This window comes from Dermacentor andersoni, chromosome 3, assembly GCF_023375885.2.
Source record: "Dermacentor andersoni chromosome 3, qqDerAnde1_hic_scaffold, whole genome shotgun sequence".
Lineage (NCBI taxonomy): Eukaryota > Metazoa > Arthropoda > Arachnida > Ixodida > Ixodidae > Dermacentor > Dermacentor andersoni.
The window spans coordinates 138,861,602-138,874,688 of record NC_092816.1 but is presented as its reverse complement, the minus strand read 5'-3'; the positions used below and the strand labels follow the sequence as shown (position 1 = coordinate 138,874,688).

The 13,087-nt window shown below is 50.2% G+C and overlaps 1 protein-coding gene and 1 long non-coding RNA gene across 3 annotated transcripts in view; both read left to right on the top strand.

Moving 5' to 3' along the window:
- The window catches only part of LOC129383205 (uncharacterized), a 39,698-nt gene extending 33,836 nt beyond the window's left edge, over positions 1–5,862 (top strand). For both annotated transcript variants that reach the window (XR_008611098.2, XR_011893461.1), the window contains exons 3-4: positions 4,413–4,533; positions 5,650–5,862. This is a non-coding gene — a long non-coding RNA (uncharacterized lncRNA). The remainder of the gene's footprint in view (positions 1–4,412; positions 4,534–5,649) is intronic.
- A 1,824-nt stretch (positions 5,863–7,686) lies between these two features.
- Positions 7,687–9,268, top strand: LOC140216772 (uncharacterized). Its single transcript, XM_072287302.1, has 2 exons — positions 7,687–8,867; positions 8,932–9,268. Exons 1-2 carry the CDS (start codon positions 7,840–7,842, stop codon positions 9,266–9,268), a joined length of 1,365 nt encoding a protein of 454 aa, XP_072143403.1. The 5' UTR covers positions 7,687–7,839.
- Positions 9,269–13,087: the final 3,819 nt, after the last annotated feature.

Below are 13,087 nucleotides of genomic sequence, written 5' to 3'. Positions count from 1 at the left end.
ACTTCTATTGCGCACTTTTTAATAATGCCCATGAGATTGTCGTTCATTGCTTCAACACTAAGCTCCTCTTCCTGAGTTAAAGCCGAATACCTGTTCTGTAGCTTGATCCGGAATTCCTCTAGTTTCCCTCTTACCGCTAACTCATTGATTGGCTTCTTGTGTACCAGTTTCTTTCGTTCCCTCCTCAAGTCTAGGCTAATTCGAGTTCTTACCATCCTGTGGTCACTGCAGCGTACCTTGCCGAGCACGTCTACATCTTGAATGATGCCAGGGTTCGCGCAGAGTATGAAGTCGATTTCATTTCTAGTCTCACCATTCGGGGTCCTCCACGTCCACTTTCGACTAACCCGCTTGCGGAAAAAGGTATTCATTATCCGCATATTATTCTGTTCTGCAAACTCTACTAATAATTCTCCTCTGCTATTCCTAGAGCCTATGCCATATTCCCCCACTGACTTGTCTCCAGCCTGCTTCTTGCCTACCCTGGCATTGAAGTCGCCCATCAGTATAGTGTATTTTTTTTTTACTTTACCCATCGCCGATTCTACGTCTTCATAAAAGCTTTCGACTTCCTGGTCATCATGACTAGATGTAGGAGCGTAGACCTGTACAACCTTCATTTTGTACCTCTTATTAAGTTTCACAACAAGACATGCCACCCTCTCGTTAATGCTATAGAATTCCTGTATGTTACCAGCTATTTCCTTATTAATCGGGAATCCGACTCCTAGTTCTCGTCTCTCCGCTAAGCCCTGGTAACACAGTACATGCCCGCTTTTTAGCACTGTATATGCTTCTTTTGTTCTCCTAACCTCACTGAGCCCTATTATATCCCATTTACTACCCTCTAATTCCTCCAATAACACTGCTAGAGTCGCCTCACTAGATAGCGTTCTAACGTTAAACGTTGCCAGGTTCAGATTCCAATGGCGGCCTGTCCGGAGCCAGGTATTCTTAGCACCCTCTGCAGCGTCACAGATCTGACCGCCGCCGTGGTCAGTTGCTTCGCGGCTGCTGGGGACTGACGGCCGGGGTTCGATTGTTGTATTCATATAGGAGGTTGTGGCCAAGTACTGCACCAGGGTGGCCAATCCTGCTCTGGTGAGAGAGTGCGTTACCAGTTCTGGTCACCGGGATCAGGCCGCACTCCAGGCCTGTTTGTGCAATTTTCTCAACACACGGTTTTTTTTGTATTTTCCGGTGGAGAATTGCGCGGCACCGGGATTTGAATCACGGTCCTCTTGCACTGGAGACGGATACTCTACCGTCCCCGTAGGAGTTAAATTAAAAATTAATTTATGGGCTTTTAGGTGACAAAACCACTTTCTGATTATGCACGCCGTAGTGGAGGACTCCGAAAATTTCGACCACCTGGGGTTCTTTAACGTGCACCTAATTCTAAGTACACGGGTGTTTTCGCATTTCGCCCCCATCGAAATGCGGCCGCCGTGGTCGGGGTCCGATCCCGCGACCTCGTGCTCAGCAGTCTAACACCATAACCACTGAGCAACCACGACGGGTCCCGCAGGAGTTGTACGCCGCATTTAACCTACAGTGGTGCCCTATTTGATCAGTCAAGGTGGACCAATCTGAGCTCGGTTATACCGCATGGATGGCACTCGACTAGAGAACCTGGTATTTATGACCTGCACATGTGAGGCCATACATATTTGAAGATATATATCTTTCTTTTATTTTAGAAGGGTTCCCGTACAGTGATAAAATAAAGGAAAATACATTAAAAGAACGAAAAAAGAAAGAAAGAAAAAGGGGCGAATAAAAAGGAACATAACAGGTTATTTGAACTCGCGACCCTTCGATGTTGCCCGGAAAGATAGCTCAATCGGTTGGTTCGTCAGGCCCCAGGCTACTTTCAAGCGCCACAGCTCCTGCTCCGAGCCTCACACTTACGTGGAAAGAGACTCATGTTATCCGCGATAGTCGGTTTTCCGAGTGGTTGGAAGGCATACTTTCTAGGAAAAATGGCCGCTCGAGGAGAAGAGCGAACTCGAGCGGCTTTAGAGGCTAGGAAAACTGCATTAAAATATTTAGACTTGAGGGAAAGCTTCGTTAACAAACTATAACACGGCAATCAGCACTCGAATACGACGAGAGAAATTACTGAGACGTGTAAAAATTCCCTTGAAAAAAAATCTGGTTTGCGAGACAAATGCTTGTATGTATTGAACCTCTTAAAAGATGAGGGGGGAAAGATGCGCTCACCGAGAGGGCATCGTCAGCACGAGACCACCACAAGGCACCTTACAGAGATGTGGAGAGCTTCGCGCCCGGAACGAAGCCTCCTCTCTCCGCCGGCCAAGAGGGGAAAACGCGCTTTCCGATCGCTCAAGGTTGCGCGGACAAAGCATAACTCTAACGTCTAGTAAAAGCTTAACCAGGTGCGATGGCGGCACGCATAGCGTGGGAAGCTAGCCGCCAGAATAACTATACCAAGGACTGCTGCTGACAAGGGCGAAATACCTTCGTGTAATTATAATAACCCTAATAGGACTACTTTCGAAAGAAAAAAAAAGGAGACGGCGCAGAGGGCTATACTACGAGAGCTATGACTGATAGTTTTCTATAAATATATATATATATATATATATATATATATATATATATATATATATTCATCTCATCTATGGGATCGCATGCGCGCGCTGTTGCTTTGTCTCTGCGTGTAGTAGTTAAGAGAGCCAGTTTAAGGGCGGAGAAGAAAGGAAAGAAAAGCAAGAACTGCAGCGCCGTGGTTTTAAAGCGCACCCGTGGTAGAGAAACGGAATGCGATATAAGCGTGCGTAGCCATGATACGCACACGACAAACTGCCTTAAAATATTTAGACTTGAGGGAAAGCTTCGGTAACAAACGATAGCACAGCAATCAGCACTCGAATATAATTATAACCCTAATAATAATTGTAAATATTCATCTCATCTATGGCATCTAATGCGCGCGCTTTTGCTTTGTCTCTGCGTGTAGTAGTTGAGAGAGCCAGTTTAAGGGCGTAGAAATGGGAAGGAAAGGAAAGTCTCTGAAGCAAACTTGCAGCGCCGTGGTTTTAAAGCGCAACCGTGGTAGAGAAACGGAAGGCGATATAAGCGTGCGTGGCCATGATACGCACACGACAAACTGCCTTAAAATATTTAGACTTGAGGGAAAGCTTCGGTAACAAACGATAGCACAGCAATCAGTACTCGAATATAATTATAACCCTAATACTACTTGTAAATATTCATCTCATCCATGGGATCTAATGCGCGCGCTGTTGCTTTGTTCTGTGTGTAGTAGTTAAGAGAGCCAGTTTAATGGCGGAGAACTGGGGTGGGGACTATTGCTCCTTGAATATGACGCTGCCTTGGTGGCCGAGGCCTAACAAAGGAGTTTCTCAGCGGGTGTTGTATGCGTTTGTCCCTAGGTGTGCTGGCAGAAGTCACGGAGCGCGGTAGTAGTGAAGTTAGTGTTGCAAGTTGGCGGCTGGACGTAATTATATTTGTTCAACTGTGTTTTTTAGTAATGGTAATAACGTGTCATTATGTCGCATTATTGGCGGCCCCTTCAGGACACCAAAGCTACAAACCGGACTGCTCCGGTTCGCCGAGGCCTGTGCGGCCCCAACCCATGGGCCGCCCTGCTTCTAAATTTGGTGCCCCCCACTACCCCTTGGGTGCCCTAGAGCTCCTGCGCCGCCTGCTTTATTGTAATCTCGGGTGCGCTCCTGAGGCCTCCATTAGCCAGTTACATGTGCCTTCCTGGAGCAGTGCTTGTAAAAAATGCAATCTATCGTTGCGACAAAAAAAGCTACCCGTGACTTATACCACATCATTCAGAACCTTGCCCCTTCAGACACATTGATCACCAAACGGGGCCCCCATGCCCACTGCCACACCGCGCGGGCAGCCGCTGGCAGAGCATAAACAAACTCGACTGCACCCCGCAATTCCGGCATGTCTAGGGGGCAATTCTACAACATGTGCCAAGAAACCTCCTCCGTAGTGCCTAGGCAGAGTCAAATATTCAAGGAGCAAAGGCCCCCAGATAGAATTTTTCTCTCGCAACCGCCCTTGCTCACGCCTGCGCAGAAATGTCGAGCGCCACAAGAAACGCTCCGCACCGCAGTACCTACTAGTGAATGTAAGAACGCCAGCGGGATGTAGGTGCCCTGGGAGTATCGGCAGATACGCGCTACTCGTACGCCTCTTCATGGTTCTCTTCATTGGTCGTCCAATGCTTTGGAAGCGTCAGCTTCTGCGACCGCCAAATCTTGTTCAGAAATAAAGTAGCTATAATTTTTGTTATTTCGTTATATTCTTTAATATGCTCATGTATGTTAGATGTTCCTAAGATGTGCATTTACTCCTGGCATCTTGTTGTAAGACAGCAGAAAGACAAAGAAATATTCCTTCTGCAGTTCCGGACTAGAAAGGTCAACAGCACGGAACTTATCTTGACCATGGACGATGAAGGTAGGGCTCAGCAAGCCGTGAAAGCCGCTACTCCTGTGGGACATAAGGAACGTGCTATCACTACGAGTAAGTAATTCCCTGTATCTCAATATCAATGATGCCATAGAATTCCCTATATATGATACGATTCCATAGAAGAGTTTGACATTCTGCACCAAGAGGCACGCAGGAGCAACTGCGCCTACATAGAAGCGAGTGGAGCTCATAATGTGGGTAATCCAGTGCCTGCATGGCCTTGGGCGCATCGCACTGCAGTGGTGCTCTAGATGATGAATGCTCCACAGCCCTTGCATACGTAATTTACTACTGCTGAGCCTCTAATTATTTCACATGCTTGAATCTTCGTCTACAGCTGTTCCATAACTTTCCCCTATTTTAATCAACTGTAAGCAAGGCTTCATGTTTAGTCCACCAAAGATTCAGGGGAAACATTCTACAAAACTTCCTAATGTTTAAACAAAACCCAACAATTATTGGCAACGGTCCTAATTACACCATAAATCTTAACTGTGCCACGGCTTGCACTTAATATACATTGCATTTTTGTTGCCATAGAACTCGCTAGCGACATTAAGAACTAAGCTGATGACGGCCGTGCGACACTTTCGAAGACTTGCTCTTTTTTTTTCTTAGTCGTAATTGCACGCTGTAACTAACTGCAATATTTTAACTTGTACAAAGGGGCATTTTACCATTCTTTAAGTCCGTGCTGCTTGCTTATTCACCCTTGCGGCCGAGCGTCTGCTGTAATTATTATTGTACGTAATTCTTATAAATTCGCTAGCAGATTTTCACTTACTTACCACAGTAACAGTAGGAAGACGCGCAAAAGACCGTTCATGATTGATGTCAGCTATTGGGTCTGTGTTTTCTCAGCAAGCCCAAGAGGTGGTTCATGGACCCTTTAACCGAGTCTCCTTACACCGAAAAAGAGTGTACTGACTGTTGATCCATTTCCTTCTAGGATAAGTTGTTTGCAACCCTAATGATAAAAACATGATAAAAAACTACGTACAGCGTGAAGGACAAGGACTGTGAGACCACATACACTGCGCTGTGTATGTCGTCTCTTGCAGTCCTTGTCTTTCGCGCTGTACGTAGTTTTTTACCGTGAATTACCAACTACCCCAAGCAACCACCGTAGAATAAAAACACTCGAATAAAAAAAACTTGTCTTTCCAGACCTTCCTCTTGGGGAAATGCGTGTGGTCATTGAACACAAGGAGTTGGCGGGGCCATCGACAGCCCCCCGGAGGTTGGGATCCTTTCTCACAGCCAGTTCACGGAGCCTCTCTGTAGATCTCATGAGGAGGCTACTTCATCTCATCATGCACGAGCTGGAGTGAATCGTGCACAATAAACTGTGTAAATACCAACACACTTCAATTTCAACAACTAGCACTCTACACTTACTTTATATTTCAGCAACTTTTGAAACATTCTAAATTTTATTCAGTATTTGGAGGTTGGTTTCCCCAAACATATGTATATGCAGTAAGAAAATTTCATTATTTGAGCACCCCTACTTATTTTCTGAAATGACACTATTAAAACATTTTAATCTCCATTGAGGTAGGGAGATAAAAAAATAGGAGGGGCTGTTACATCACTTTTTGTAAAAGTCAGACAATGCCATTTGGTCATGCAGCCCAAGCAACTTCTCCATATTTGTAGGTGCTGTCAGAAAACCCATGTATGTTTTCTGTTTCTATGCTACTGTGCACCAGCTTTGCGAGTCTGAGTGCATCACCTCTGTGTCCACAAAGCTCAGTATGAGCAACTGCGACGTATTTTAAGGTTACCTTTTGAAGAAATGGAAACTACCCGATTTTGCTGCACTTTGCATGCATAGTACTACGATACTGTGTAACTTGACAACAGATAGCTTCTTTTGTGTGCACAAAGAATGTGGAACTGTGATAATTCCCACAATAATTTCATTGTTTTTAGTATGCAATATTTTACCCAACTTTGTCACTTGCCATTGGTGTTTGCAGGTGTGCTACACATTTTAAATGTGGTACTACTAAAATATAGGCTGAAACCTATTTTATGGATGGTGCTGCATGTTAATTTTACCTGGTAAGAGGGAGTGCAGAACTTAAATCTGTTTATTGAAAAAATGTTCAACACAAGGTTTAGTAGATTTACATGGTAACAACTTGTGAATGGGGTGGGAACGTGACCATAGCAATTGTTCTGTCTCTAAAGTGCTACATAGGCAGGAATAGATACATGGTAATTGAAAAAGGATTCTCGCTGAAGCCATCGTTTTGACAAAGGGACTTGTCTTCATAAGGCCAGCAACTGCTACAGATGAACAGGTCACTTTTGTGAGTATATATTGTCGGGCCCTTGGCCCTCTCTGCAGCGCGCACGGGGGAAGCCTTTAAAACGCGCGCCACAACGGCACTCGTCGCATGGAGCATGCGCATCGATCGCGGTATCGTAAGAACTCGCGCGGGGACTGCCGGGAAGGCGGCTGCCCGATAAGAAGGCAGGGGAGACTGCACTCGGGGCTTTTTGCGGGGCGCGGGCCTGGGGAGGCGCTGGTGGGGCGTGGCCCGTCTAGGTTTCTGTCCGAGCGTGCTACAGAGCAGGGGGAAAAGCGTCTTTGTATTGTGTCTGCATGAAAGAGTGCTCTTGTTGTTCGCTTGTGGGACTATCTGCGCGCCTGGTTCGGTGCTTGCGTGCTTTCTGCGCTTTAATTCTGTTATCGCCCGAAAGATTGTGTCGGTTGATGGTTTGTAGCGGCCGTTCTTTCGTCGCTCCCTTTGGCTTGTATATTTTGTTGCTTCGCTGTTTTGCTGCTTGCTTCTTTGCTTTTGCTGCTTTTTGCTGCTTTGCTTATTTACTGCTTGCTTCTTTGCCTTGTTCTTTTCTGCTATTGGCCGCGAGGCTGCGGTAATTTTGAGTGTTACGTTCTATCGTAAATTAAAACGGTTTTTGTTCTTTGCGCCACTGGTCCTCTGTCGTGCTGGTAGCGGCTCGCGGACCCCCTGAGCGAAGGCGAGGGGCCTTCATCTGGCGCCCAACGTGGTTTTCTTCTCGTTTTTTCTTTTTGTTCTGGAGTACGCTTCCGCACCGCAGGGACCACGAGCACGGGAACGAGGGAACCGCCCCCATCTCAAGACAGCTGGCACTCCCCCCTGGGCCTTCTTGTTTCGCTCCGACATCGGGTCCCACAGCTCATGCATCTGTACCTAATCCCTCTGACCGGCGTAAGCTCACTGAACGTTTCTTATTCAACCTCTCGCTTTCCTTGCGCCCCGCTATTCCGCGCCATCCTGCCTCCGCAGAACCGCTTGACCATTCCGTCGGACCGCTTTGCCCGCTCAATTTCAACGCCAGAGATGCACCGCCGGCATTTTAATGCACCTACGTTCGGGTAATGTCAAGAAGAGCGCGGTTGAAAATCATACTCGCAAATCCACTAGTACGATGCCGGATAAGAAGGACCAGGGTGCGCCCGCACAAGATATGTGTAGCATTATTGCCCAGCTGACCGCGCTGCTCGAGCATCAGACAAACATAACTCCAGCAGCCAGTTTCCATTTGCAGCTCGCTGTGCCTACATATGAAGGGCACACAGATACGAAATCGGTGGCGGACTTCCTTCAGGAAATGGAAGACTACCGCAATGCGCAAGCCATTACGGATGACGTTCTTCTTCAGCGCGTTTTGCCCGTCGCCCTGACTGGGTCCGCCGCCCGCTGGCGTCGTCGCCAGTCATTCCAGAGTTGGGCGCACTTTGAGCAGCTTCTGCGAGCAGAATTCCTCCCCCCCGACTACGTTGTCCGCATAAACGACGAGCTTCGCGCCCGTAGTCAGGCGGAGGGGGAAAGCCTCCAAGAATACATACGGTCCTTTCAGGAGCTTTACGAGCGCGCAGACCCTTCAGCACCTGAAACAGAAAGAGTCACCCGGGCAATCCGGCAATCTCACCCACGCTTCCAGGCTTATCTAAGGGGCCGCACCTTCTCTTCACTTGACGATCTCGCCCAAGCGGCGTCCGATATTCAGGCGGCGATGTTGGCAGAGCTAACTTACCAGCCTCCACCCCCGCCTCAAGCCTCCCTAGAACCGTCTTGCGCGTGGCGCGGTTCTGCATTTGCAAGCCCGGGGGATATCGTACCGCCTCCAAGGGCGCTGGATCCATTTATTCACCGCACCCTTGCCACCCAGGTACCTTTCCGGCCTCCGGTCCGGGAACCTGCAACAACGTTGCGAGGCACTCGGGGCCGCAGCAGGCCTGTAGCGGCTGCCGCCCAATCAGGCGCAGAAGATACACGCAGGAACATTCCAGTCTGCTTCCAGTGTGGGGGACGAGGCCACTACAAGAGCCAGTGCCCGAGCCCACCTGGCTCCCGCCAGCAGGGAAACGACGAGGGCCGGCGGTGGTGAGCAACTACCAGTCGCCGGCCAACGACCTACCGCGCCCCGACGTCCCCTCGCAACATGCAGGCTCCGGGACGCCCTCTCCGGCAGCAGCCGACCCTCACGCGGTGTTACTCGCAACATCGAAGCATCTTGCAGCGGCTGTCAAGCACCGAGCGGGGGCAGGCGTTTCCAAGACTACGAAAAGCCGGGTGTTTTGGTCGTCTCACCATCCTGCTGTCACGGCGCTGAGCCGCGGACAACCTCGGCAGCGGAGCGGGGGACAGAAACAGCTCCTCACACTCAAATCACCACCGGCATCAACGGTAGTAGCTGTACCGGAAAGGTGTCACCCCCCCAGATCGAAGGCCCAGGATCTCGGACAAATGGTGAGGTCTTTGCCGTCCACGTTCAGTCTTCTTGACGACCACCTTGACAAAACACCATTGGTAGCGGTCAGAATGGCCGGAATAGAAGTACCTGCTATTTTAGACACCGGCTCTGCCGTTTCCGTTTTCGGTGACCGTGTGAGAAGCGCCTGCGAGACGAAACGTCTACAGTTACGAAGTGTAAACACGACCCTTCGCATGGCATCCGCTCACGTTGCGTCCGCTACGTCAGCAGCCCGGTTAACGGTTACCATGAATGATAAAAAATTCCGGCAACGCTTCCTACACCTTCCAGGACTTTCTTGTCCCGTGATTTTGGGCCGTAACTTCATAGCCAAAGCAGGAATCGTTCTCGATCTGTCTAAAGGCACCTACCAGTATGGCATGCATGCACATCCACTCAAGTTCATGAGTAAGCCAAGAGAACCACAGACAAATCTGTTTTCCACCAATATACCTGCGGTATCCGAGACTGGTAATGGTATTCTCACTGTTCTGAAGTCCTTCACAGGATCTCCGGCGGAGAAGACCAAAATCGAGACAGCGCTTAAACCATTTGCAGAAATGTTCACGGAAGCTCCTGGCAGCGTTAATGTGCTGACTCATAGGATAGACACCGGAGGCGCCCGCCCAATTCGTTTCAACCCGCGGCCCCTGAGCATCCACAAGCGAGCACTTCTTGATAGTGCGCTAGACGAAATGATCGCTACCGGTGCAGTAAGACCGTCTAAGAGCCCCTGGGCATTCCCAGTTGTACTAGCACCTAAGAAAGATGGCACGGCGCGGTTGTGTGTCGACTACCGTCGGTTGAACGCTGTCACAGTTCGAGACTCGTACCCCTTCCCATCAATCGATTCAGTGATGTATTCGCTTGGGTCCGCAAAGTTCTTCACTACTTTAGACTGCAGCAGGGGCTTCCTGCAAATTCCGATCGCCCCCTGCGATATTGCAAAGACTGCATTCACTTGCCATCGGGGACTGTTCGAATTTGTCCGATTGCCTTTCGGTTTGTGCAATTCACCTGCAACCTTTCAACGTGTAATAGATATTGTGCTTCAAGACGCCAAGTTCAATTACGCAATGGCTTACATGGATGACGTGGTAGTGTTCTCGAATACCCTGGAGGAGCATCTCCTTCACCTAACCACCGTTTTACAACGAATGCAGGCTGCAGGCATCACCATTAACCCCCGGAAAGTTCAACTGGTTTCGCCCAGAATCAACCTCCTAGGTTTCATCGTCGAGCAAGGCACATTCCGACCTGACGAGGAGAAACTCCGGGCTATACTGCAGCTTCCACCACCAACCGACGTCAAGAGCCTGCAGCGGTATTTGGGCATGGTGGGCTTCTACCGCCACTTTATCCCCAACTGCGCTGACCTGGCAAGACCTCTCCACCAGCTCCTACGGAAAGGTGCCAGTTGGCACTGGACTGACGTGGAGCAGGGATCATTTCGGGCTCTGTCATCGGCTATCGCCGATACCGCACGTCTGCTGCTTCCCGACCTCAACCTGCCATTCACCGTGCAGACCGATGCAAGTGAGTATGGCATCGGCGCAGTCTTGCTTCAGAAGCACCAAGGAAAGCTTCACCCTCTGGCTTTTGCAAGTCGCACTCTCACAGGAGCGGAGCGGAACTATACCGTAACAGAGAAAGAGTGCCTAGCAATTGTATTTGCACTAAAGAAATTTGACATGTATCTGGATGGGGCTGACTTTACTATTCAGACTGACCACCAGGCGCTGACGTGGCTGTCAAAGCTACAAAACCCAGCCGGCCGTTTAGCCCGTTGGGCCCTCTCTCTTCAGAAATATAATTACAGAGTAGAATACAGGAAAGGCACCTTCAACAAGGTAGCGGACGCCCTGTCCCGAGCACCACTCTCCGGGGATGGCGAGCCGGCACCCGAAGTCCTGGCTGTGGCAGTGCCTGTGGACGCCTGGGGAACACTGATCTCCCGCCAGCAGCTACTCGACGCCCAGCTAAGCGACGACCAGTGCAACTTGATACGCAAGGCACTGGGCGGCGCCAACCCTGCCGGTAACGGCAACTACGACTGCTACATGCAAGCAGACGATGGCCTGCTCTTGCGGTATATACCTGCTGCCGATACGGATTGCGGTGAGTCCCCATTCCGTGTCGTTGTGCCTAGGAAGCTGCGCAAGCCTTTTCTAGAGTACTTTCATGACACCCGGCTCGCCGGTCATAGCGACGGCAAGAAAACATTCGAGAAGTTGTGTCGCGTCGCGACATGGCCGCACATGAGAAAGGATGTCTTTAGATACGTTCGCACATGTCCTACCTGCCAGACCGTGAAACCGAGGGGAGGGAAGCCACCGGGCTTCATGCAACCAGTTGAGAGTCGATACCCATGGGAAATTGTGGCATGTGATGTTATGGGCCCATACCCCAGGTCAGCTAAAGGGAATCGATACTTGTTAGTGGTCACTGACCATTTCTCCAAATGGGTAGAGCTGTACCCGCTGCGCAAGCTGGATTCTAAGATAATCTGGGATAGGTTGTTGGAAGCGTTCACCCGTTTCGGTTTCCCAGCGCAGCTTATCACAGACAATGCCACATATTTCACAGGCAGGATATTCGTTGACACTTGCAAAGCTCTTGGCGTGCAGCACAAAAGGACGACACCATACCACCCTCAAGCCAACATCACGGAGCGTGTCAACAGAAACCTTAAAACAATGCTGGTGGCTTTCACCGAGCGGCACAAGGACTGGGACGTTCGTATCCAGGAGATGGCTTTCGCCACAAGGACCACAGTAAACCGGTCGACAGGGTTTACGCCAGCGGCTATTCTTCTCGGTCGCGAGCTCCGGTTTCCTATTGAGCATGCATTCACCAACGGCTCTGAATTACCAACTTGCAATTACTCCACGTTCACACAAACTCTTTCCAGCCGCCTGGCCCACACTCTGAAGGAGGCCAGGGAAAACTTGGACCTCGCCCGCCTGGAACATGGCAATCAGTACAACAAAGGCAGGCGGGCCCTGGAGTTCGCGGTCGGCGACGAAGTGCTCCGCCGCACGCACCCACTCAGCGATGCTGCAAAAGGGTTTGCTGCTTCCCTCGCGCCTAGATGGGATGGCCCTTACGTGATCGCGAAACGTATTTCTAGTTTGGTGTACCTCTTGCGGGAAAAACACGGCAGCAGAGTAATAGGGCCCGTAAGCTTGCACGACCTCAAAGCGTACTACGAGCGCCCATCGGACAGCAGTTAGCCTTTACCACGAGTCCAGCAGTTAACGCGGCTGTACCCTACGTCCGTTATCTGTTAATCGCGACTTCTTTTTACATTTGCTGTCCCCGGATATCCTCGCCCTACGCAGAATGCCATGCTACCACTCCAGCGAATGTGACCAGCCTGGCTGCCACGGCGGCCCATCGAAACATCACCTACGTCGTCGGCCTCTCACCGGGGCGACCGATGTGCGCTAGCGTTGGTTGGGCGAAAAGTGCATTGACTCTGAAGGAGCGCACGCCTTGAGCGCAACTGGGCCCGTCACGGGGAGCACCGAACGACGCCAGACACCATTCCAGCCCATCGCGTGCCAACTGCCCCGAACATTTTGCTTCGCAAAAGCCGTGATGTACTAGACTAGGACGATGCATGGTGCGGTTGGACATAGTGTTGTTACATAGTGTCGTTACATAGTGTCGTTACATAGTGTCGTTGGACACCCAGGCGGGTGTCCGGTCTTGTACGGGGGGGAGTGTCGGGCCCTTGGCCCTCTCTGCAGCGCGCACGGGGGAAGCCTTTAAAACGCGCGCCACAACGGCACTCGTCGCATGGAGCATGCGCATCGATCGCGGTATCGTAAGAACTCGCGCGGGGACT